The following is a 24,881-nucleotide window of genomic DNA, read 5'->3' on the forward strand; positions in this document are numbered from 1 at the left end:
TTAACTTTACATAAATTGAGCTTGAAAGGAAGATTCCTTCTTGTTCATTAATGTTTCATATGCTTCTAAAGAAGGTGAGCCAAAAACTATCGATAAAGCGGTGTATGAAATAAAAGCATCAAACGACGAAATTGAATTCGTTAACTTTTGACGGTGATAGTTTCGTTAATGACATAACATCGGGAAAACAATTTTAACGAAAGAATACTTAAAATCTCATGTTAGTGAGTTCGTTGAAATTGAAAAAGAAGGTTGGAATTAAGTTCGATCCACTGAATTTCATTTTCAGCTTAGCGAATGCGGGTGTTAGTTTCGCTGAATGGACAACTATACAGAGTGAAATAAATGCAATATGGACGTTTTTGGGGTCAAAAGCGGAATGGGTGAGCTTGTAAATGTTGCAAGAAATTAGGTGAAACAGGATTTTGTAGATGGTTTTAAAAGACTTGTTTTCAAATGTTTTAACAAACACAAAGAAATTATTTAGATATACCGTACATAACGGACGGATTTTCGAACAAGATAGCAACAAACCCTCCGGTTATGGCTGCGTTGATGATGGTTAGAGATATAAAACCACGTAACGACGGGAACGAAGAACATGAACAACAGATACTGGTCGGGTTATTCGAGACATTAAAAACGTGTATCCTGAAAGTTATTGATTTATTTAGAGGAGTTAATGATTCAATTTCAAAACATTCTATAACCCTCGATGAAGAGAATAAATTAACAGATTATATATTCGTCATTATTGCAGAATTAATGAAGAGAAGAAATGAAAAAGGAATTGGTGATATCATTAATGTCAGCGATGTAATGATGAAAAGAAATTTTGACTCATTATTTACAAACCGAAAAACGAATATAGTCTTTATGACGTAATTACCGAATTAATGAAAAAAGATTAATGATAATAAGAGTTCTGGCGGAAGAGTTGAACTTGAAATAAATGAGATAGAAGAGAAATTAGCCGAAAAAAAGCAGATAAAACCGTTCATTATATAACTTCAGACGAACAGATTATAACGGACTACCATGGATATTTAACACGAACTGAAGAAGAAGTGAAGACGGAAGATGTTAATGAAAGAAGATATAAATTCATTCGTGCTAAAGGTTATGACATAAGCTGTACTGTACATTATGACACGGGTAAGCGCTAGAAGCATTTGGTTATAACAATGAAATTTATGCTTCATACTTCTTTGTTAACGGTGTATTAGTTGAACCAAGATTTACATTGAGAGTTAAGGCAAAAATAAACTTTTGAAGATGCTATTAAAAGTAAAGCTGACAAAGATGAACTTGACGCAACGAACAAAGTTTTGAAATCTCATAAACACAATATCTCCGATATAAATGAACTTCAAGCTACATTAGACAGTAAAGCGACAAGAACCATACCATAAATCCTTCACTACTGTTAGAGCAGACGACATAATATTGAATATACCTTGGTTCAAGTGCACCTTTAGAGAATCCAAGTACAAGCGTAAAAGATACACTAAACTCCTTAATAGTAAATGTATGAACATTGAAGGTATGTCAGAAACTTTGAAAACACATGAACTACCAGCAATGTTAGATAAAAAAGCAGATAAAGAACATAACATAAATCCTTCACTACTGTTAGAGCAGACGACAAATATTGAACTATGATTTGGGTTCAAGTGCACCTTTAGAGAATCCAAGTACAAGCGTAAAAAGATACACTAAACTCCTTAAATAGTAAATGTATGAACATTGAAGGTCATGTCAGAAACTTTGAAACACATGAACTACCAGCAATGTTAGATAAAAAAGCAGATAAAGAACATACACATAAATCCTTCACTACTGTTAGAGCAGACGACATAATATTGAACTATGATTTGGGTTCAAGTGCACCTTTAGAGAATCCAAGTACAAGCGTAAAAGATACTCTTAACAATTTAGATAACAGTTGCAGGAATATCGAAGGTCATGCCAGAAACTTTGAAGCATATGAACTACCAGCAATGTTAGATAAGAAAGCAGACAAAACAGAGCTTCAAACATTAAAGACTGAAATACTTCAAACATTATATCCTATAGGCTCTATTTATACGTCAATGAACTCAACAAATCCAGAAACAGTTTTAGGTTTTGGTACGTGGGAACAGATTGTAGACAAATTCTTATACTGTGCTAGATATTCAAAGCAAACAGGAGGTTCGAAGAAAATTAAAGAAGCAAAACCTTCCACCGCACACTCATACGGAAACTACAAACACAACAGGTAATCATTCACATTCAATAACAAAAAGAGGTTATACAAATCTTGCAGCAGGTTCGGATAGACAGGGAATGCATAGATATGATATTTCAAGTGACCCAGTAGATTCAAGCGCAGGTATTTTCTGTGGAACCACAGGAAATCATTCACACACTTTCACAACAAATCCAACAGGCTCGGGTGAAGATTATATGCCACCATTTGTGACTATATTCGCATGGTACCGCGTTCAATGAACGCGCTTGAGCCTAGAATAAAATCTTTAACTTTACATAAATGAGCTTGAAAGAAGTATTCGAACAACATCCATGGAGGTCATTTAAGAAGTTCAATGAAGCTGCAAAGAGTTGGGGATTTACTAACAGAGCTGAAGTGAAAAGGTTCTTTGACAAAAATGTTGTACATCAAACAAAAATAAACCCTTACGACTACTTTTTACCAATTTACTCCAACTCCTGACGCATACCAATTTGACACTCTCATTCAAAGCAGAAAAGGAGGACATAAACCATTCCTCATCTTCATTAATGTTAACACTCGTAAAGCATATGCATATCCAATGAAAAATAAAGGAACTCGTGAAGTGTTAAGAGTTTTACAAAAGTTTGTAGCAGAACATAGCCCAAGTACTTTAACATCAGACCAAGACAGTGCATACCTCAGCAATGAAATCACAGATTTTCTCATTAAGCATAACATAACTCACTACACTACTGAAGACCATAACCATAACATACTCGCATCATAAACCGCTTCATAAGAACGCTCAGAGATTTAAACCAAGAGCGAGACTTTACCGAAGAAACAATGAAACATTTTCTCGAAGTATATAATTCCTCAACACATTCTACAACAGGGCATACACCAAATTCAATGACACAACAACAAGAAGAAAAGTATATACAAAAGAAACGAAGCCAAACACAAAATATCAGAAATTCAACACAATTTACCCTCATTCCTGGTACAAAAGTTCGTGTAGTTCTTGAACAAACCGTTGACAAAGAAACGTTTAAGGTTAAGTAGAAACTATTATATCGTAGACTCTACGCAAGGTAATGGATATCTTATAAAAGCTGCTGACGACTCTTGCGTTTTACCCTCGTCACAAATTAGTCGAAAGTAGTAATGGCAAACTTGCTGAAACCATTGACGAAGCAAAGCGAGGAGTGGTTATTGAAATACTTGGCTATAACATAAACGATGACACTTATAAAGTAAGATATGAAGGAGGCGTTGAAGATGTTATACCATCTAAGAACTTGAGAGAGTCAAAGCCAACACATCTGGGACCATTAGAGCGGGAGTACTGGAAAGACAAAAATAAGCCAGAAAGAATAAGAAAATTCTTCTAAACTTTTTCATTAGATGTAAATCAGACATGAATGAGAACAGTCATGATATCATTAATGGTACCATTTATTTTAACATAAAAACGCAAAGCGGCGAGGACGACGTCCATGACCAAAAATATAATTTAGGTGAAGAGGTAAGATCTCACCTTTTTTTTCACCTGTTTTTTCACCCTCGTGAATTTTCATGAATTTCCTTAAGATAGAAAAAATAAAGTTAGTTTTATTTTTATTTATTTTTTATTTTGTATAAAAGATATGATTTCAACAATCGGCACAACAACAATTCAAACAACTACAGCACCAAACTCGCTAGTCATGAATCCTACGTCAATGTTGGTAGAGATGAAAAGCTTTATTCCTTCTTCATATACTTTTGAAACAGAAATCCAGAAGATAAAGCAAGAACTTTTAACAAGTAATTTAGACTGTAGTGCGAAAGATGAAACAAATGAACAGTATCTTTATGAAATGGAGGACCTCATCGACCATTTGCCTAAACTACCTGAAATTCAGCAGCAAAAACTAACTATTCCTGAATTCGACGAAATTGAAGTCAAAGCAACTGACTCAGTAGAAATTAAGAAATTCATACGTAAAGTAAATTATGAATTCCTTGGTTTTCATTGCAACCATAAAGTTATGGACAAAGATTGCGACATGGTTTATAAAATATTTCTGACCTTTACAAATCCGAAGAATTTAAGACATACGATAACTTTGTTTCATTAGTTGCAAAATGTGTATGGCAGATAAGAGATAAAGATAGAAGAGGTAAGGTATGGAATGAACAGATAAAACCAGCAGCTTTGAGTTAAAGAAAACCATTGACGCCTTAGTTGTTCTAGCTGGTTTATTTCAATGTATAACGCAAAAACGATGCCGCAATGTTCAAAATGTAAAGCAGCAATAAGAAATATAACTACTCAGTCAAAGAGATAGAAAGAATGCGAAACGACTATGCAGACTTAAAGAAAGAAGCAGAAAAGCCAGCAGAAGATAAAATGGATATGTTGACATTTCTTAATAAAAACTATCCAACAGCAGAAGATTTCCTTCTGTCTGACGTCAAGAAGAAATATAAAGAAACCTTCGGCATTGTTAAAACTTTTGATGTACTAAAAGAAGAAATAGAAGCTACGAAATTGTTTAGGATTTCAAATATACATCGTACAATTCATGTAAAACGCTTGTGAAAAAGGTGAAAAAACAGGTGAAAAACAGGTGAGATCTCACCTCTTCACCTCAACATTATTTTTATTGAATTCAGCACAAAAATAATGAATTTCATTAGTTATTTTGTATGTAAAGACAGTAATGACAAACATTGAGTTTGAAACAGTTAGAAAGATAGACAATGACACCAAAGTGGTTAGAATAGGTGATTTAAACGTAAGATACTCAAAGAAATACAACAAATATTCTTTGTCAGACATTATATCTCCATCTGGAAAGAAAACAAACGACTGGGTTAGAAATGCTTCAACTCAGAAAATTTTGACAAGAAATCCTGAGCTTATGATATCAGTAGCATTTCATGGAACAAGAGCATATCTTATAGACAAAAGTCTTATACCAATAGTTTTGTTATGGTTAGACCCAGTTGTTGGATATAACTTCATAACATATGGTTCATTCGATACGGAACGTTGCAGTGAAGGCTTACTTTACATCGTTCAGAAACCGAAGGACTTCAACACAAAAAGATATAAGATAGGAAGGACATATAATATAACTCAAAGATATGACAGTACAGTCAATAGAGTCAAGGTTGTGTTTGTTAATGATATGAGAGCTGCTGAAACAGAACTGCTTGAAGTTTTTGAGAAAATGTATGGTGCTCCCACGAAAGGTAAAGAAACGTTTGAAGTAGATGAGATAGATAAAGCTATAAAATTATTTGACGAAGTTGCTGAAAAATACATGTAAAGCGTTTATTTTTGGTCTTTTGTGAAAGTCAGAAAATAAAGTTAGTTTTATTTTTATTTATTTTTTTATTTTGTATGTAAAGACAGTAATGACAACATCAGAGAACACAACAACAGTTATAGTCCATGAAGCTATAAATGAAGAATACGAGTACATACAGTATAACAAACAGTTACGTCTCATTCGTTCAGTCAAAGATGACATGTACCAAATGCAAAGTATAATGAATGCTCTTCGTTCTACAAAGCAAGCATATCATTGGTTTGAAAACCAACAGACAAAAGAACTTTTAGAAGAATTTCCTCATATGATTGCTTCCCTCGGAAAACCGAGAGAAGAGATTCCGTACGAAAATCGCAAGAATTTGGCTCCTGGTTTGAAAGGTTATTATGTTCATAGACTTTTAGTAAACGCTGTAGCAATATGGGCTTCACCTCGTTATGCTTGTTATATTTTCATGATGTTAGATGAACTATATAAAGCAGAACGTGGAGAGATGGAAAAGAAACTTCAAGCAAAAGATGAAGTCATTGAATCCAAAGACAAAAGCATACAGAAAAGAATACCGCGTTCAGTACCAAAAGGAAAGGAAAAGAGTTATAAGTATATGATATATACTGAAGAGTTGGAGAAAGAAGAAGATAAAGATATGGTTATGTTGCATTTAGTCAGAAGAAACAACAAGAGCTTTTACGACTTAGCTAAAATATACAAATCTGACAGAAACTGGTTCTATCGTGAAAACTTACCGATTTCAATGACACCGAATGAGCAAATAAAGGAAATTGTCAAAAATACTCTTCCTCAAACACACTATGACATCAAAGGTTGCACAATACTTACATTCAAAGAAGACTTAACATTACTGAAGGAAAAAATAACAGAATATTTCGATAACTTCAAAGAGGAAGAATAAAAAAATCTAAGCTAATTTTATTTTTTTTATAAAATTTTATCTCATATGAAAGAACATGAATTTAGAATATTCGGAACTCATGACAGAAGAAGAGAACGAACAACATGTAAAAGATTATGCAAAATTTCTGAAGACATACAAAGCATTTAAACAATATCTAAATGCTTCTAAAGATTATGCAAAATTTCTGAAGGTATATAAAGCTTATGAAAAAGCGTATTTTATACATTGGGGAATTGTTGTAAAATATCGATATGAAGACTAACCAAAAATATATTTTTGCTTAAATAGCTTCAGGGTCTATTTCTTCAACCATTTCACTTCCTTCGTCAATGTCAATAGAAGCTTCTTCAACCTTTGGTAAGAATTTCTGTATAACATCTTTGTTCGTTATTGTCTTCAGAGATGAAGGATAATATTTCACATTTGTTTCACCCTTCTTATATTCTTTCTGTTCGGAAAGATTTAAAGCAATACTGAAGAAGTCAATATTAGAGTTCTTTATAACAGTATAATGAGTATCTTTGACATTCACGAAGAAACTCTTTTGTTTCAAAACTACTGCTAACTCTTGTGAAGTATAACGTTTGCGGTCAATGACGATAGCTAATGGTCTGACATACTGACCAAACTTAGATTCTTTCACAAACTTCTTGTTAAAGATAACATTAACATTTGAAGCATTATTGAACTCATTCTTGATGGCAGTAGCGAGAGCATTGTATGAAAAGAACTTGCAATCTTGCATGTGTTTCATTAAAATAAAAATATTAAATTATTTTGAAAAATAACTTAAAAAATCTAATCTAATTTTTTCAAAAAATATTTTTTTATTTCCTACTAAAGATGTATCGGAAGTTGTCTAAGTTAGAACACTCGGAAATAAAACAACTTCTTACAGAAGCTAATATAGATGTTGCAAAGCATTACGCAACAAACAAAAAAGCACTCGCTGACTTCATTAAAGACTATAATGGTGCAATAAGTTATGATAGAATTCATGAGTTCATAAAGCCGCAACGCGGCGAGGACGAAGTCCATGCAAGAGCATTTCCTTTAAATGACGTTGCTATTGACTTATATCATAGACGTTCAGTACCTCATGAAGTAAGAAGAGAAATGTTTGACATAACAAATGCAAACGTTGGTGAAACAAGAAGAAGAGACGACACACTGAAACAACAGAGAAGAGAGATGTTTAAGAGCGCTATAGAACAAGTTCGCAAAGCTAACGATGTCATTCGTTCCATTGACGACAAACCAAAAGAAGGTGAGAGATGGTTAAAGAAAGATGAAGAGAATAGGAAGAGAAATGTGAAGTCAGGCAATAGACTCATTGACTTTAACATCGAAGCTTTAGATGAACCAAACAGAGACTACTTACACAAACATTTCGGTAAGGTTTTCATGAGACTCTTAGAGAAAATTAAAATAAACTCACAACAGAGATGGATGGTATGTTATAAACTTGGTGGAAAGTATGAATGTTCTACGTTAAACCTCAATAATATTGGAACATTACTACATCAGCTCTTGAAGGAGAACTTTATATCAGAGATAGAAGCAAATGCTGCAGGTATTGTTGAAATGCACTATGACTTCTTCTTGACAAACATAAAGAATCTTACCGAAATAAAGATGTATGATTTAACAGAATATGAAGGCTTAACGATGTCAGATGTAAAGAAAGGCAAACCAAAAAAGAGACCATATAGAGATGAAAGCACACTGACAAATGACCAGAAAGCCATTTTGGAAGCTCTTAAGCAAACAGGAAACCCAGCACTTATAGAAAGCTTTTGGAAAGATAATGGTGAAAAGAAGTTTTATAAGAAGAGAAGCGGTCAGTTCTGGAAGTATCTTTGCACATTACCTATAAATCTTGAACGCTACCAAATCTTCAATGAATGAACAAAAGAACTGCAGCACTTATGACAGAAGACAATTGTTTCGTTTATGCTTGCATTCAGGCTGGAGTAATGAAGAAACTATTGACCACATGAGAGAAGTCATTCGTGTTAGAGACTTTCCTCAAAGTAAAGTACAAGAAATTTCTGACGCAACAGGTATAGCATTTAATGTTACCATTGGTTATTTCAATGACTCAAGACATAATGAAATAAAGAGATACATACCAAAAGAATGTGAAACTGTTCGAACTATTGACTTACTTCTTGTTGAAGACCACTACATGCTAAATGAAAGATTACCAATGACAACATATTTCATTCGCAACTATATAGAAATCTTGAAGGAGTGTGGTGGAATGAACATTGAGAAACAAATGAAGATTTATACAAAGAGAGAAGATAAATATGTAGTTCGTTATGATAGAACAACACCGTTATGGGATGTTATGAAAACATTGTGGGAGTGCAAATATTTCGAACCTATTTCTTATGGAGAACTTTTCACATATACGACTGACTTATATAAACAGAACCTTGCACCATTTAAAGATTTGACATATGCTCCAAAGTATTGTGTACAACTGAAGAAGAAAGCCGAGTCAAAAGAAGTAAATAAAAATAAGTGCAAGTTCATTCCTGAGCACGTTTTCTTTGCTGACTTTGAGTGTAGCACTGATGGAGTTCATAAAGCCTTTAACATTTGTTATGACAGTGAAGATGGTTCAGTGAGTGAAAGCATTTGGGGTCAGAACTGTGCAACAGAATTTTTGGAACGACTTCCTGACAAGAGTTTAATATATTTCCATAACCTCAGTTATGATATAAACTTCATCTTAAGACACATGACAGAAGTGAAAGGAACTCCCATCATTAAAGGTTCACGAACAATGCAAATAACTGGCTTATATAAAGGAAGGGCAATTATTATAAAAGACTCTTACAGTGTTATAAATAAGAAGCTTAAACTATTTCCTGCTATGTTTAACTTACAAACAGGACCGAAAGAAGTATTTCCATACAACTACTACAGCAGTGTTTTGTTAGCAAATGACAACAGAACTGGTGTCATTTCTGAAGCATGTAAGTTTATCCGGGATGCAGATACATTCATGAAAAACATAGATTCCATCAAAGGTTGCAGAATAGATGAGAACCACTTCGACTTAGAAAAGTATAGCACATTTTATTGCAAACAAGATGTAAGAATTTTAAGAGAAGGTTTTGTTAAGTTCCGCAATGACATATTGAAAGAATTTGATTTAAACGTTTATGACTACGTTAGTATTTGTTCAATTGCTAACAAATTGTTTGAGAACAGAGTGTACTTCCCGAATGGAAATTTATATGACCTCTCAAATAAACCAAGAGAATTTATTTCACGCTGTATTCAAGGTGGAAGATGTATGCTGTCAGATAACATTAAACAAAAGAGCGAAAAGAAACTCATTGCTGACTTCGACGCTGTTTCATTATATCCATCAGCTATAGCAAGACTTTATACTTTAGAAGGTATTCCAAAGGTTATGAAGAAAGAAATGTTAAGCACAGAGTATCTCATGAGACATTTATTCGATGACGACCAAAAGGAACCCATTGGTGAAAAGTTTATGTCTGGCTTCTTTGTTCTCATTAAGATAACAGAGATTGGAATACATAGACACTTTCCTTTAATAGTTTGTGACCCTGAACTAAATCCAGAACTTAACGTTCCCAGAAGTTCAAACACTTGCTGTTTAATGTATGTTGACCATATAACATTACAAGACCTCATAAAATATCAAGGTGTCAAATGTGAAGTGTTGCAAGGATACTATTACGATGGAAACAGAGATATTAGAATAAGAGATGAAGTAAAGAAGTTGTTTGAGTTAAGGTTAAAGTATAAGAAAGAAGGAAATCCTTTGCAAGAAAATATAAAGCTCATTCTGAACAGTATTTATGGCAAAACTATTCTATCTCCTATTGAGTCAAAAATAACCATAGTAAATGACAAAGATGCTATAAGATATGCCATCAGAAACTACAACCATATAGTGAAGTTCGAAGGTTTGGATGGTTCAGATAAAACTATTTTCAAGCTAACGAAAAGCATTTGCAGACACTTTAACTTCTGTCCACTTGGTGTTAACATTCTGTCTATGTCGAAGAGAATAATGTGTGAAGTATTCTGTACTGCTGAGGACTTAGGAATGGACATCTTTTATAGCGATACGGACAGTATGCATCTCTACAATGAAGATATCCCTCGTTTAGCTGAAGAGTTTGAGAAACGTTATGGAAGAGTTCTCATTGGTAAAAACCTTGGTCAATTTCATAGCGACTTTGCAGAAATCACAAAAGAAAACAAAGTTTAGCATACAAGTCAATATTTTGTGGAAAGAAGACTTACATAGACTTACTCACGAATGATTTAAATGAAGTTGCATTTCACTGCAGAATGAAAGGCGTGAAGCAAGATGTTATTGCTTTAACCGCTAATGAAATGTTTCCTGACTCTGTTCAGTGTTTCTATGATGAAGATAAAGGTTTAATGGTTCCGCAAGGAACATATGACAAAGACTCTGAGTTCAGTTTAATGAAACTTTACAAAGCACTTTATGACGGTCAAGAGATTGGATTTGACTTATGTAAGTCATGTCAACCTTGCTTTGAAGAGAAGTTTAACCTCTCAATAACGACTAAAACAAGCTTTATTCGTAAGTTGAAGTTCTGAGGTCATTTATTTTTGTCAGCAATGAGGTCATTCGTGATAAAAATAAACTAGCGGCAAGGGCGAAGCCCATGTGGTCATTTACAATACTGCGATGGTAGAGTTTAAGAGTTGTGCTTCAATGTAGAGACAGTCCTTATGGTCTGGAGGTAAGAACACTGGGCAGTTATGGTCATGAGTGGAGAACATGTCTATCCAAAACTCACGATTGAAGCCAGTTAATTTATAGTATTTAGGGTTAGGAAGTGGTGAAGTTCTTGTATGACCAATGAACTCATTTTCAACTCCCTTACTTAAGTTTGAATATAATATAGCTTGCTTTCTATCCCAAATGCCTGGAAATCTAATTTCGAAAATTCATTTTTCCTCGGAAGCATTGCATCATAATTGAAAACATTCTTGAAATCATCACTTGGTTCAGAGATTTGAAATCTTATACGTAATGGATTTTCTTTTCTTTAGCGACTTCATTGAATGGTGAGAATACAATGAATTGACAGTCATGTGTTCCATCTTCATTTTCATTAAATTCATAATGAAAGTCTATAAGTTGTGGCTGACTACCTTCTTCTTTCAGTTGTGCAAGAAACTCACGTAAAGGCTGTAAAGTTTGTACTTCAATGTTGAACTTTTTCTCGAACATCTCATTAAATGAAATCATACATTGTTGCAACGTTGTATCGTCTTTAAAGTATTTGTATATGTGAATGTTTTGGGCGCTTAAAGACTGTTCGTCATTTTCTATCTCGACTTGAAGTATAAAGTCAACCTTTCTGAAAGCACGTGTTATATACATAGATGTTATGCCAATGTACTTCTCTTCATTTATGTTCATAATCCAGTCTGTTGGAAACTTAAACGTTACTCTGTTCCCCTTTATTTTGACGTCGGGGTTTTCACTACTGAACGCAACAGATAAAGGTATTTGTCTATACATTTAGTTCGGATAAAAATAAACCATTTACTCTTTCTTTGCTTCAGCTTCTTCTTAGCTTTTGCTTCAGCTTCTTCTCTAGCTTTCTTCGCCAGCAAACGTGGGTTCTTTTGTCTTCCAGCAGCTAATGCAGCATGTTGTTTTTCACTAAGTTTTCTCTTTGGTCTCTCTGGCTTTTGTTCTTGTTTTTGTTCCTTCAGTTCGGATAAAATTTGCTCACGAATTTCTTTCTTCAATGCTTCAACATCTATGACCTCTTGGGTCTTGTCCGTGGGGCTTGTCTGAGTCATTTGACTGCAGATAAAAAACAAAATTAAAACTTTAACCGATGTAAAATGAGCTTGTCAAAATCAGAGCGAGAGTCTATTATATTAAATGACGCAAGAGGAATACAACATCCTTTCTATTACGTAAGTCAGAGTAAAGATGGTAAAATATACGTAAGAAAAAGAAAGGTTCCATTAGCGAATGCAGAAAGCGACAACATTAAGGTATGGCAAGGGTGAAGTCCACGAAGCCCATATAAAACCTTCTGTTCAAACTGAGCAATAGAACCAGAAGAAAAGAAGCCAGATGTACTTTCAATAACGAACCAAGAGCTTATTGCAAAGTTCGTGAATTTCATTGAAAAACAAACCGAGTCAAAGAATCCTGACCCGCCAGTGAAAGAAGTTGAGACAAAAGAGAATGTACAGTTCATTGAAAATGTCAAGAAACAACTTCCACCACGAATGCCAAGAAGAAGAGTGAGAATAATGAAGTAAATAGATATTTTTATCTGAAGTAAATACATGCAGAACGAACAGCTAAACGAATTTACTCCAGCAGAGCATATTCATCAGATTCGCTCATATTTCGATATCATAGACAATGCAGTTCAAATTGGTGACACTAATAGAAAATATTCTGACGCAAAGATTCCATCACAACCTGGAACTGCTAAAGATAACACATGGGTAACATTCAATCTCTCACCTCCTGGTGAAAATATGTTGGACCTTTACAATACATTCATTACGTATAAAATGGAAGGTCAATTTATTGTAGATAAAGAAATTGGTTCAGGTTCCAATAAAACAAACCCACCAGGATTTTGGATTGGTTTCGATGACGCTTTCTATGCAGTTGCTGGATATCAAATCCTTGCAAATGGTCGTATCGTATATTCTCAAGACAACGCAAGAGAAGAAGCATATATAACTTCAAACTCACAAACTACCGAACAAATAAAGAAAGTAGATGTTTTCTCAAAGACTCGACATGAAGATGTATGGAGTCATTCGGGAACATGCAGAACAGGACAAATTGTTAGTGGTCCAATTACAGCAGGAAAATCATTTGATTTTAAGCTTCGTTTAAGAATTCCTGTTAGAAGATTCCTTCCATTAGAAGCTATTCGATTTATTCCAGCTTTTGCAGGAAACATTCAGCTTAAAGTAAAGTTCAGTAGCGACGCCTTACAATGCACATCTATATCTGTAAATGATATCATTGCTTTCAATCCAACTCTTAAAGTTGCATTTGCTTCAGATTCAAATCCACCGACAAATAAATTTGTTCCATGGAATGAACCATTCACTATGATAACGAAGGCAGTAGAAGCTAGTGGAACAGTTACTATTACAACTGTAACCCAGCAACTATTTCGAACAAAGATGGATTTTAATGAATGTTTCATTCATCCAAAGTCATTCTCTTTAGACCCTAACATTTATACAGAACTTGTAGAACATTATACAAACGAGGCTTTATGTTTTCCTGTTAAAGTTATGGATTGGATTCCTATGGACGGTTCATTCTCAAAGAATACAGATAGTTCAAGTGCAACATTTACAGCAGCTTATACGCCTATTAATGTTAAAAGTATTTGGGCACTATTTAGAAAGAAAGACAACTATTATGTTAATTTTGAGAACCCTAAGTTTAAATATCTTCAGCTTTCCATGGGAGCTTATGGAAATATGCCTGCAGAACCTGAAAAATCATATGGACCTGTATTTTATGAAATGGTTGCGAACGCTGCAATACAAACAATGATATGATAGGATTTAATGAAGATGTTATGAGGTCATTGGTGGATGATGGTAGTGTGGAACATAAATGGGATAGCTATGACAACACACATTTCTTATGTGGTTTTCCAACAGAAGTGGACTTTTGCTTCCAGCAAGGTCAAACATCTACTGCTCCAATAACATACAAATTGTCTGTTAAAGGACCTATTGAACTAGCAACTGAAAATGTACCAAAGCCACTTATTGGATTTATGAGGGATTGTTGCTTTGCCATTCAGGTGCGTGCTAATGGCATCCCATAATAAGATTAGATGACTATAACTTAGCTACGGACGACAGTGAGGAATAAAGGATGAACGTTTATTTTTAAAGCTTATAAATGAGTTCTTCATCAAGCTCTCGTGAACCTTCACCATCTATGAAACAAACTTTACCAAACGATTATGGAGCACCTATTGAATATTTCTTACGAGCTGCACAATGGCAAAGAGCAGTCTCACCAAGGTTAGGTGTTCCACCAGCTCCTGTCAAAAATAGCATTTGGTCAAGTCCTTATATAAGATATGGTCTCCCACTAGGTTTGCTAGCTACAGCAGGAGCAGTTATGATGTTGAAAAGAAAAAAGCAAATGTTGTAAATAATACTGAAGTAGCTGAAGTTAAACAAACTCCAACACCTTCGCCAAAACCAACGCCTTCACAAGCAAAACCTTCAATGACTCCTGAACCTATGGAAGTACAAACTCCTGTTCAAAAGTCAACTCCTAAACCGACTCCAACATTTAAACCAGAACCTACTCCTCAAATAAATCGTAAAACTCCTGCGTTTCCTTACTGAAAAAATAACGTTATTTTTATTTAATATTAAAATTTTTATTTGATTGAAATGACAAATAAAGTCACTGAAGCAATGAAACAAAAGTTTTTGGTAGAATACATTAAATCAGGAACTATTCCAGAAGGTTTTTACATTCATACTATGAAGGATGGTAGAGTTCAGTTTAGAAAGATAAAGCAACCATTAGATAAAGAAGGAATTTTGAGAAAGATTAAACTTCATGAGGACAACATTGCTGAACTTAAGAAGAAGTTAGAAGAGTTGGAGAAAGGAAGAGAGTTATAAAGCAATGAATTCAACAGGGTGAAAAAACAGGTGAAAAAAGAGGTGAGATCTCACCACTTCACCTAAATTTATTTTTGTGCTATGTTTTCATACGTGTGAGGGTGGTGATATCATTAATTTTTAAGTTTATTTTTTATTTTACTGAAAATTTTTATTTGGATGTAAATGACAGAACAAAAGCAACTCATTCGAATTCCACAGTATAACAAACATACATTTAAACATTTATTCTTCCTTCCTGAGCATAACATGTTCTTTCAAATACATCCGAGACCAGTTGACTTTTCATTGACTGTGTATAAAGATAGAAATAGTTATATCATTAAACCATACGATGACGAAGGTAAGTTATGTAAATTGTACGTTAAGAAGTTAGAGAAAGTTTATGGCTTCAAGTATGACTACAATAGGGTTAACACTGATGATGAAGATATTGAGGAAAATTTATGAGAACATTAGTGAAGTCGTTAGTGAGAACGATAGTGAGAACGTTTATTTTTTACATTAGTGAGTTCGTTAGTGAAGTGGTTGGCGGGTTTGTAAAGTGTCAAATTCACAAGTATTGGGTAAGGTGGAACGCAGTGCCGCCGTACACATGACTTGTATACTAACTGAGAAAGGCATCCTTTATCTGAAATAGATGCTTTTCCAACAATCAAATTCGAAGATCTTCGACGTTGTTGTAAAAAGAGAAGGAGAAGGAAAGAAGAGGAAGGAGAGGAAGAAGGAAAGGAAAAGAAGAAGAAGAAAAAGAAGGACATATTAAATATAATGCGCACTTAATAGTGCCGAGGCGGCGGAGCCGCCGAGGCGCGATTTTTTTGACCCTATATTACCGCACGGCAATGTTTTTCTCGATTTTGTACAGCCCTAATTGAATAAGACTTAATTATATAATTTTTGCCTCAAATCAAAATATTGATTTCATATTCTGGAATTCTGGATTTTCGATTATAAAAATAGAAGTTTGGAAAGCTATATTCCAAGTATATTAAAAATTAACATCGATAGAAAATTTTTATACAAAACAATACAATTCTATTCAGACAAATTCGCTAAAATAATCATATCTGTTAACAGCGCTAATGACCTAATAACTTGCAATAACCCTGGAAGGTTTGTTACTTGAGAAATCTTTTCAACTTTCATTCTAAATCTATTTAATCGATTTCTTGTGTCGAGGAATGCGTCAGATAGTTTTTCATACTTTTCAAGCTCGGAAACTTTCCTAAGCATTGATTCTACAATCGGATCTAAGTTTGAAACAAGACTAATTGCCTTCTCCTGATCAGAGAAGCGTTTGACAATAAGTTTGATGAATTCAAGAGGATTTCCTGCGTTTTCTTCAGTGAAATATTTAGTAACAGATGAAAGGGTTTTCATTAATTGGTCGGAAGAAAGAAATGAATCAGAATAAGTTGGCGAGATCATAATCTGTGTGAATCTAAACAGTTCATCAATAAGTTCATTGTCATTCAACTCATTAAGATCCTGAGTTATATCTCCATCAACAGCATTGCACATTTTTATGACAATTGATGAAATTTGAGATCTCAAAAATTCAATTCTTTTTTCCGAATTTTCTATAACAACTCTTTTCTCTGAGAACCTGTCATTTAATGTGTTAAATATACTGTGCATAGTTTGTATTTGGATATCAACAGATTTCTCATTAGGATCTGCTTTGAAAACAGAAACTGTTCTTGAGTAAATTGAAGAAACTCCTTCTGATAATTCTTTTACGCGTTTTTCAAGTGAATCAATTTTCTCTAAATAAGGAGATTGAATATCACTTAATGCTTTGAAAGCAACATTAACAAGTTCTTTGTTATTAGCTAGATCAGTCTTGATGTTCAAAGCGTTCAACATTTTGCTGCCGATTGTTCCCAATTCTAATTCTAATCTTTGTATTTCTTTGTTCAATTCATCTTGTTTTTGTAAATGAAGTTCAATTTTCTTGTCTATTGAGATTTTCAATGACTTTAAAATATCAATGAGCTTTGCAATTGATGCCTCTTTCTCTTCATCAGTCTGTCCAATTGGAGGAATAGTTATTTCATCATTTGTGATTTCATTAAAATTTTTTATGACCGAATTAAGTTTTTCGTAAAATTCTTGGAACATTCTTTGGGCCATTTCTTCAGCAGACACAGAATTCCTCTTTAATATCTTAACTCTGTGCATAATATGTTCATAAACTTGAGGAACTGTCATAGAATTAATTTTTTGCTCATTAATTCTTGGAGTTTGGCATTCATTAACAGCAATTCCATAGAGATCATTATGCAGTTCTGTTTCGCTTTGTTTTAATGCTTCAATTTCAGAGTTTAGTGAAGAAATTTTATTTTTCAAATATTCGATTGCGTCAATTGGTGAAATTGTAGCATTTCCTGTAGCTTCATGGAGTTTATCTTCAATATTTGATATTTTTGCATCTTTGACTTCACATTTATCGCATTTTTTCGTTTTAATTTGATGAATTAATTCTTTAAGTTTTTCAATTAATTCATCATCAGCTGATTGATCGTTTTCCAACTCTAGTATTCTCCTGATATGTTTTCTCAAGTATAAAGGATTTCCAAGTTTTGTCAAATTTTCAATTTGATTTTGCAAATTTGTCATTGTGTCTGCGTTTTCTGTTACCTTCTTCTCATATTGCTGGAATTTTGATGTTGTAGTTGCCAACTCTTTCTTCATTTCCTCATAGTGATTTGTTAAAACTTCTAATTTTTGTTTTAACATTTCAATTTCTTCTTCTGACTGATGTTTTTGTGTATCATACATATTCTTGAGATTAGTCGTTTCTGTTATTTTACCAGCTAATATTGTTTCTTGGTTCAAATAATATGAAATAATTTCATTTACAGCATCACGCTTTGTTTCACTGAAAGCATTTCCTGTTATATCACCTATTTGATTAATAATGAATTGAAGCAACTCAGCTTCTTCAGAAACTTGAACAGGTTTTTTATCTTTTTCTTCTTCTGTTTCTTCTGCAGGCTTCTTTGTAGGAACTAAAGGATTCAATGGCTTAACAACTGCAAATGGTATTGAAAGCTTTTGAAATACAGATATCAAATTTTTATCGAGATTATTTTTTTCAGATTGAATTTCTTTCATTTCATCAGGGAATACAAATGAACTTTTGATCAAATTGACAATATCATCAACATCATTGAATATATTACCTCGAATTCTTGAGAGATCACAAGGCATAATACCACTTTGCACAAATTCATTAGAAAACGCGTCTGTTAGCACTTGCTTATATGTTAGCATCTCATCAATATAGGATTTTAATACATTTCCTTCAAATTTAGGGAAAATTGGCTGTAAAAATAAATCCGTTATTTTCTGTTTAAGGGATGAATTTAAGTTTAAAATACTACCAACACATCCATTAAGAGTAAGACTTGGGTACCTTCTACGTGAATTACTTGTATTGATGATTTCGATCGCAGATATAATACTTTGAAAGCGAATTTGTATCTCAGAGATGTGCGGTGGAGGGTGGGAATCAGCAAGCAGATCTATTTGTTTTGAAAATGTTTTCCAATCTTTTCCAAAATTTTGTGATGGAATTCTACACGAAGCTGAGCTAATAACTTGGTTTGTAACAGCTGTTAAACGAAGAGTTTGATGCTTTTGAAAGTAAGTATTTGCTGCGTTATAGAAGATTTGATACGAATTTAAAGTCTGTTTAACAACATCTTGATAAGTTGTCTGAATTCCATATATTGTTTCGTTTTCTTCGATTACTTTCATTGATTTTGCTACAATGCCTTCAAATTGATTTTTAATGGTCGAAATTAAAGTCAAATCCTCTGGTGATGGATTATATGATAACTGCGCAGGAGTTAGTTGCTGTGAAGTGCTAGCTCTTGCTGACTCGGGAACCTTTTGAGTCGTTAATATGGGGCGGGTTAAAGACGCCCTCATATTTGATGTGATTTCAAGATAACTCAAAGCATACCTATATAACAATGATATTAAAAAAGTTCAGTAACACTCGTAAAATCATAAAAGTGACAAATTAAACATTCCCGGAATTTTAATTATTCACGAAATACATTATATTTATTCGATTTTTAATTTTTTTTACATTGATGCCACTTTTTACTTAGAAATTTTATGTCGAAATCACCCGTTAGCAGAACAAAGACAACTCCATTTACAATGCAAGTATCACCATTGAATCCACGTCAGTATGAAGTTAATGATATGCATACTCTACATCAACAAAATCTAAATTACATCGAATTTATGGCAAGTTTGGATGAAGCTTCATATGGTGACAGTTATAATTATAAAAACTATCTATCTCCATCAAAAACATCACAGAGAGTCGCTGACCCTGATATTGCAGTTCTAGAATCACAATTACAGAAGGAATTACAAAATCTTGAAGAAATGAAGCGAAACATGAAACAACAAGTGAATGAAGCAAAACAAGCACTTGAAGATTTTCGTCAGGAAAGGGAAAGACAACGCGAACACATGAAAACGAACATTAATAAAATATGGAAATATTATGAAGATGAAATTGGCACTCTCAACCTCAAAATCAAAGCTGTTGAGCACGACTCTGTTAATACACAAGAGTTATTCCAGTATTTGTATGATCCAAATTCGGAACCGTTAAATTTCAAGAGAATGTTTGATCTACGCAGAAAAATTGCTCAGTTAGATATTGATTCAACGAATGTCAAAGAACAAGCATCAGAGCATAATACCTCGAAATGAAACAATTCAAATAACGGTCGATTTTTCAATACAAAAAGTGACAAATTTCTAAATTTTAAAATAAGAAATGGCTGATATCGTACAGTTATTATTTACATTAGTACAGACCGGCGAAGACCTTTCCTCAGCAGAGCCACAAATTCAGTCGGAGTTCCTTAAATTGATTTCCAATCCAGAATTTTATTCTTTACCATTAGAAGTCATCGGCTAAGTCATTACAGTATACAAGAAGGACCTAGAATTAGACGACGCTAAGAAGATACTTACAGAAGCTTCAAAGAAGTACGGAGGCGCTGCTTGTTATTTAATTCAATTCCTTCAAGTCAAAAACATTAACTACCAAGGAGCTGTTGATCTCCTTTCGTGCGTCAGCGGTTCTTCCGTTTGCCAAGCCCTCAAAACTGCTCCAGCTCAAGATTTACCAAAGGTCTTTGTTGATTTACCTGCATCGGCCAACGTCCAACTTGTTTTTAGAAGCCAACTTTATTAAATTTATATATAAACTGATTGTTTTCATACTTAAAGTAGTTACTCTTTCCGTTTTTTATGAAATCAAAATTTTGTTGGATTTTGCTGTTGTAATTTTTTCATCATGAGGAAACTTTAACCATAATAGAATTGATAAATAGATTATTATTTTAATTTCACTAACAAAAATTTCAACTGTTGCTTTTTGCAGTCTTTTATTGATCGTAAACTTATCAAAATATTGAATAGTATTGAATATTTGATCAAGAATTTGATTGCCAGTTTGGAAGCTATTTTAAGGCAGAAGATAATACACTAACAGCAAAAACATCCTTATTTAAAAGAATTATTGAAACATTTTTTTCAATCGAAGACTACAGAAGCAAATTACATAAATATCCCACTACTATAAGACACCATACCAATATAAACTCAATGGCATATCAAATTCATAGCAGTTTGATTGGACAGAAATGGATTGAGGTATGAGATTTAGTAAATGCAGTAAATCCTTTACAATAGCGGATTTTAGGTTACAGATGAACTAATTTCATGTTCGCTAAGACAATTGCCTATTTTTGAAAGAATTTTGGAGCAACTATTCTAAATTTAAGGTATTTGATTCAAAAATTGCTTAAATCGGAAGAATCAAGATTGAAATCATATCAATTCTGAATTAATTTCAAATTATATAATTTTGATTATTTATTTTCCGGCTTACTCTATCTATTATTTGAATTTCAAGATATACAGATAAAAGTGTAATGAAGAAAGTGATTTTCTGTGTAAAAAAAAAACTGATCATTAGTTCTTATTGAAGAAAGAAAGCATTTTACAAGAATGAAGATCCAAATCACTGGTGAAAACACAGAGGCATTCGAAGTAGAAGTAGACAGTGCTCAGTCAACTGTTGTTGAACTCAAAGCAATAATCGCTTCAATCAAGGAAACAGATTATGATGATATGCATCTCTTCTTAAACGACAAAGAACTCGATGACGAGAAAACACTCGAAGAGAGCGGAATTCAAGAAAATACATCTCTCAAAATGGTCAAGAAGTCTTCATCCGATGATAAATGCTTTGGAGGTTTTCCATTCGGATTCTTCGATCCAAAGAAGATTCAGGAAATGTTAGATCAAGTCGAAAAAAATCCAAAGTCAATCTACCAGATCATCAACCAATTTCCAATGCTCGCTGCACATCCACTGGTTCACCCAACAATTCAGCAGTTCGTAGATCATCCAGAGACATTCAAGCAAATCATTTGAATGTTGAAGAATCTGTCTCAGACATTCACACAAGGAATGACACAGTTCAAAGAAGATGCCGAGAAACTCCAGAATAATGAAGAATTCAACGAGATACTCAAAAACACATTCAACTGTGATTGCCATCACTTGGAAGAATCGGAACGTCAGAATTCAGAGAGAGAAAACTTTTACAATCTTACAGGTGTTGAACGCACACCAGAGATGGCTGCTATGATTCAAAAGGAAGAAGCTTATGTATTGATACACTATTGAAGAATCAAAAATAAATATATATTAGTGTTGAAATTAAGAGTTTAATTATTCTTCAGAGAAGATAATTTGAATTTTCAGGAAGAGTAGTAAGCGCATTTCTCTTGGATGTTTTTGAGGCTGAGTTGTTCGTCGTTCGCACCTTGCATCGATATCGAGACTCCGTTGAATGCGCTCTTTGTTGAGATAGCTGCTCCTGCGATGACCATCTTCTTCCTCCTATCTGCGCGTGGAGATACATAAGTAATGAAAACGTCTTTCGTGATGTCGAATCCGTATGACTTCGAAGGGAAGACGCACTTGTAAATTGCGTAGCATATGCCCTCTGCTTCAATGTCATCGAGGAATTCGTCGTGTGAAGCATATGGGCTTGCTGCTTTCTTGAGGACGATTTCTGTGAGATCGTTATTGAGCGAGAAGATGATGTACTTGTGCTCACCATGTGCAAGCTCGTTGTATGCCTTCTGAACTTCGCTGTTGATCTTGATCTGTGTGATCATTTGCTCTAGATGAAATATGAAGTGGACAATCTTGATGAATCAATCTTGTGCATTGTCCTGCTTCAATTTCCATTTTTTTCTGAAATTTTAATCCTCATTTTTGTTAATCAGAGTGATACTTGTGTGTATATATTTGTGAATATCTGCTAAATTACTAGCATGAATCTGAAAATCTTAATTGAATGGATGATAATAATTTTTTCCCTCAATTATTAATCAATAACGTATATGAATTTTCTTTTGAATAAAATTATGATAAATGTAACAATATGATAAATATTGATATCTTTTTTTAGTTCCAAAAAACAAAAGTGGCAAATTTTTATATCAAAATTCCGATGATCATTTGAAAAGAATTTTTTCAATAGGGACTTTCTCAAGTTTACGAAAAATCATCTGTTATTCAAAACAAAAACTCTTTACATACAGTCCTGTTTCTGATAACGATATAATTAACCAAAATCCACCAAATTTTGTAACATGTGAAGTCACTGTTGAGAAAGTCCGATATTTCTGTAGAAGTTCAAACTTTTGTTTTCCTGATATAAGGCGGGATTTTCAAGTCCTATATGTTGAATATTGCAAGATTTCTCTCTTTTCCCTTCATTTTTCATAAAAATCTAATTTCAATTTTAATAAATTAAATGAATTTATAAATATTGATTACCATAATTGTAGTTGTGTAAGTAATACAGACAAATTATACTTAATAAATATAAAATTACTATCAAATTAAATTTCATTTAAATATCTGTTGATGTAACTAGTTTTCATCAATTATTTATATTATCTAAGATATGAAAATTCAGTACATATTGTATTGTATAATTTTAGGAAATTTCAGTTAATCATAAATTTCAAATGAATTTATATATTTAAACTGGCCAAATCCATATGTATCATTTATAAATAAACAAATTATAAATGTCTGTAACATCATTTATTAAAAATGATATTTATTTTAAATATTTGAAATTAGATTTTTATGAAAAATGAAGGGAAAAGAGAGAAATCTTGCAATATTCAACATATAGGACTTGAAAATCCCGCCTTATATCAGGAAAACAAAAGTTTGAACTTCTACAGAAATATCGGACTTTCTCAACAGTGACTTCACATGTTACAAAATTTGGTGGATTTTGGTTAATTATATCGTTATCAGAAACAGGACTGTATGTAAAGAGTTTTTGTTTTGAATAACAGATGATTTTTCGTAAACTTGAGAAAGTCCCTATTGAAAAAATTCTTTTCAAATGATCATCGGAATTTTGATATAAAAATTTGCCACTTTTGTTTTTTGGAACTAAAAAAAGATATCAATATTTATCATATTGTTACATTTATCATAATTTTATTCAAAAGAAAATTCATATACGTTATTGATTAATAATTGAGGGAAAAAATTAGAGTAGGTGACAAAAGTGCATACTCTTAAACAACCGTCGGATTTCCGGGTGAAATCGTGACACACTTTCGTCTTTCGTAGGCAGTGGTGGTTGTTACAAAAGGTAACTTCGAATGTAGCGTGAAATCTGCAAAAAAAATTCTGAAATTTGAATGGAGAACACAAAAATTGAATAGTTTACGTCAATAAAAAAGAGAAAAATGAAGCCAATGTGTCTCGAACCTAGGACTTAGAGCAGCAATCCCACCGTTTATCCCATTACACTACATGCATCTCTCACCTCAGTGAATGAGATCAACTATATGATAACTTTTTCCCCATTATATTCTTGTGGAAAAGTGACAAATAGCAACTTTGACCCTCTCTCGAAAAAATTATTATCATCCATTCAATTAAGATTTTCAGATTCATGCTAGTAATTTAGCAGATATTCACAAATATATACACACAAGTATCACTCTGATTAACAAAAATGAGGATTAAAATTTCAGAAAAAAATGGAAATTGAAGCAGGACAATGCACAAGATTGATTCATCAAGATTGTCCACTTCATATTTCATCTAGAGCAAATGATCACACAGATCAAGATCAACAGCGAAGTTCAGAAGGCATACAACGAGCTTGCACATGGTGAGCACAAGTACATCATCTTCTCGCTCAATAACGATCTCACAGAAATCGTCCTCAAGAAAGCAGCAAGCCCATATGCTTCACACGACGAATTCCTCGATGACATTGAAGCAGAGGGCATATGCTACGCAATTTACAAGTGCGTCTTCCCTTCGAAGTCATACGGATTCGACATCACGAAAGACGTTTTCATTACTTATGTATCTCCACGCGCAGATAGGAGGAAGAAGATGGTCATCGCAGGAGCAGCTATCTCAACAAAGAGCGCATTCAACGGAGTCTCGATATCGATGCAAGGTGCGAACGACGAACAACTCAGCCTCAAAAACATCCAAGAGAAATGCGCTTACTACTCTTCCTGAAAATTCAAATTATCTTCTCTGAAGAATAATTAAACTCTTAATTTCAACACTTATATTTGTTTTTAATTCCTCACTATTACATCAGTTCAGTACTCATTTAGACATA

General features: G+C 33.4%; 15 protein-coding genes and 7 pseudogenes across 22 annotated transcripts, besides 4 other annotated features; 18 read left to right on the forward strand and 4 right to left on the reverse strand.

Moving 5' to 3' along the window:
- Window positions 1-43: 43 nt before the first annotated feature.
- Window positions 44-15,689: a mobile genetic element.
- On the forward strand, window positions 1,317-2,493 carry TVAGG3_0272710 (annotated as a pseudogene). The gene has a single exon. A coding segment is annotated over exon 1 (1,177 nt).
- Window positions 2,534-3,612, forward strand: TVAGG3_0272720 (annotated as a pseudogene). Its single transcript has one exon. A coding segment is annotated over exon 1 (1,079 nt).
- On the forward strand, window positions 3,868-4,802 carry TVAGG3_0272730 (annotated as a pseudogene). The gene has a single exon. A coding segment is annotated over exon 1 (935 nt).
- Window positions 4,927-5,538, forward strand: TVAGG3_0272740 (organellar and viral DNA polymerase type B; the record flags this gene model as incomplete). Its single annotated transcript, XM_051228643.1, has 1 exon — window positions 4,927-5,538. One exon carries the CDS (start codon window positions 4,927-4,929, stop codon window positions 5,536-5,538), a length of 612 nt encoding a protein of 203 aa, XP_051098373.1.
- On the forward strand, window positions 5,627-6,454 carry TVAGG3_0272750 (KilA, N-terminal/APSES-type HTH, DNA-binding family; the record flags this gene model as incomplete). The annotated part of the gene is made up of 1 exon (XM_051228644.1): window positions 5,627-6,454. The coding sequence occupies one exon, from the start codon at window positions 5,627-5,629 to the stop codon at window positions 6,452-6,454; it is 828 nt and encodes a 275-aa protein (XP_051098374.1).
- Window positions 6,738-7,211, reverse strand: TVAGG3_0272760 (uncharacterized protein; the record flags this gene model as incomplete). The annotated part of the gene is made up of 1 exon (XM_051228645.1): window positions 6,738-7,211. One exon carries the CDS (start codon window positions 7,209-7,211, stop codon window positions 6,738-6,740), a length of 474 nt encoding a protein of 157 aa, XP_051098375.1.
- On the forward strand, window positions 7,574-8,310 carry TVAGG3_0272770 (organellar and viral DNA polymerase type B; the record flags this gene model as incomplete). The annotated part of the gene is made up of 1 exon (XM_051228646.1): window positions 7,574-8,310. A coding segment is annotated over one exon (737 nt), but the record flags the coding sequence as incomplete, so codon positions are not given.
- On the forward strand, window positions 8,386-8,881 carry TVAGG3_0272780 (annotated as a pseudogene). Its single transcript has one exon. A coding segment is annotated over exon 1 (496 nt).
- TVAGG3_0272790 (organellar and viral DNA polymerase type B) lies at window positions 9,342-9,960 on the forward strand (the record flags this gene model as incomplete). The annotated part of the gene is made up of 1 exon (XM_051228647.1): window positions 9,342-9,960. A coding segment is annotated over one exon (619 nt), but the record flags the coding sequence as incomplete, so codon positions are not given.
- Window positions 10,802-11,077, forward strand: TVAGG3_0272800 (organellar and viral DNA polymerase type B; the record flags this gene model as incomplete). The annotated part of the gene is made up of 1 exon (XM_051228648.1): window positions 10,802-11,077. One exon carries the CDS (start codon window positions 10,802-10,804, stop codon window positions 11,075-11,077), a length of 276 nt encoding a protein of 91 aa, XP_051098378.1.
- Window positions 11,159-12,011, reverse strand: TVAGG3_0272810 (annotated as a pseudogene). The gene has a single exon. A coding segment is annotated over exon 1 (853 nt).
- Window positions 12,344-12,772, forward strand: TVAGG3_0272820 (annotated as a pseudogene). The gene has a single exon. A coding segment is annotated over exon 1 (429 nt).
- Window positions 12,800-13,799, forward strand: TVAGG3_0272830 (uncharacterized protein; the record flags this gene model as incomplete). The annotated part of the gene is made up of 1 exon (XM_051228649.1): window positions 12,800-13,799. A coding segment is annotated over one exon (1,000 nt), but the record flags the coding sequence as incomplete, so codon positions are not given.
- On the forward strand, window positions 14,403-14,860 carry TVAGG3_0272840 (annotated as a pseudogene). The gene has a single exon. A coding segment is annotated over exon 1 (458 nt).
- TVAGG3_0272850 (uncharacterized protein) lies at window positions 14,909-15,145 on the forward strand (the record flags this gene model as incomplete). Its single annotated transcript, XM_051228650.1, has 1 exon — window positions 14,909-15,145. One exon carries the CDS (start codon window positions 14,909-14,911, stop codon window positions 15,143-15,145), a length of 237 nt encoding a protein of 78 aa, XP_051098380.1.
- Window positions 15,146-15,689: a terminal%2Cinverted (terminal inverted repeat of Maverick transposon ID:TVAGG3_0272700).
- A 142-nt stretch (window positions 15,690-15,831) lies between these two features.
- Window positions 15,832-15,969: a mobile genetic element.
- Window positions 15,970-15,981: 12 nt separating this feature from the next.
- On the reverse strand, window positions 15,982-19,084 carry TVAGG3_0272870 (uncharacterized protein; the record flags this gene model as incomplete). The annotated part of the gene is made up of 1 exon (XM_001579827.1): window positions 16,184-19,084. One exon carries the CDS (start codon window positions 19,082-19,084, stop codon window positions 16,184-16,186), a length of 2,901 nt encoding a protein of 966 aa, XP_001579877.1.
- Window positions 19,085-19,276: 192 nt separating this feature from the next.
- Window positions 19,277-19,888, forward strand: TVAGG3_0272880 (bacterial hemolysins family; the record flags this gene model as incomplete). The annotated part of the gene is made up of 1 exon (XM_001579826.1): window positions 19,277-19,888. The coding sequence occupies one exon, from the start codon at window positions 19,277-19,279 to the stop codon at window positions 19,886-19,888; it is 612 nt and encodes a 203-aa protein (XP_001579876.1).
- Window positions 19,889-19,955: 67 nt separating this feature from the next.
- TVAGG3_0272890 (uncharacterized protein) lies at window positions 19,956-20,099 on the forward strand (the record flags this gene model as incomplete). Its single annotated transcript, XM_001579825.1, has 1 exon — window positions 19,956-20,099. One exon carries the CDS (start codon window positions 19,956-19,958, stop codon window positions 20,097-20,099), a length of 144 nt encoding a protein of 47 aa, XP_001579875.1.
- A 1,097-nt stretch (window positions 20,100-21,196) lies between these two features.
- On the forward strand, window positions 21,197-21,625 carry TVAGG3_0272900 (ubiquitin family protein family; the record flags this gene model as incomplete). Its single annotated transcript, XM_001579824.1, has 1 exon — window positions 21,197-21,625. The coding sequence occupies one exon, from the start codon at window positions 21,197-21,199 to the stop codon at window positions 21,623-21,625; it is 429 nt and encodes a 142-aa protein (XP_001579874.1).
- On the forward strand, window positions 21,626-21,880 carry TVAGG3_0272910 (uncharacterized protein; the record flags this gene model as incomplete). The annotated part of the gene is made up of 1 exon (XM_001579823.1): window positions 21,626-21,880. The coding sequence occupies one exon, from the start codon at window positions 21,626-21,628 to the stop codon at window positions 21,878-21,880; it is 255 nt and encodes an 84-aa protein (XP_001579873.1).
- Window positions 21,881-21,954: 74 nt separating this feature from the next.
- Window positions 21,955-22,377, reverse strand: TVAGG3_0272920 (actin filament depolymerization; the record flags this gene model as incomplete). Its single annotated transcript, XM_001579822.1, has 1 exon — window positions 21,955-22,377. One exon carries the CDS (start codon window positions 22,375-22,377, stop codon window positions 21,955-21,957), a length of 423 nt encoding a protein of 140 aa, XP_001579872.1.
- A 1,406-nt stretch (window positions 22,378-23,783) lies between these two features.
- Window positions 23,784-23,813: a mobile genetic element.
- A 539-nt stretch (window positions 23,814-24,352) lies between these two features.
- Window positions 24,353-24,775, forward strand: TVAGG3_0272940 (actin filament depolymerization; the record flags this gene model as incomplete). Its single annotated transcript, XM_001579821.1, has 1 exon — window positions 24,353-24,775. The coding sequence occupies one exon, from the start codon at window positions 24,353-24,355 to the stop codon at window positions 24,773-24,775; it is 423 nt and encodes a 140-aa protein (XP_001579871.1).
- Between the last annotated feature and the right edge of the window lie 106 nt (window positions 24,776-24,881).

The sequence above is a fragment of the Trichomonas vaginalis genome, chromosome V, assembly GCF_026262505.1.
Source record: "Trichomonas vaginalis G3 chromosome V, whole genome shotgun sequence".
Classification (NCBI taxonomy): domain Eukaryota; phylum Parabasalia; order Trichomonadida; family Trichomonadidae; genus Trichomonas; species Trichomonas vaginalis.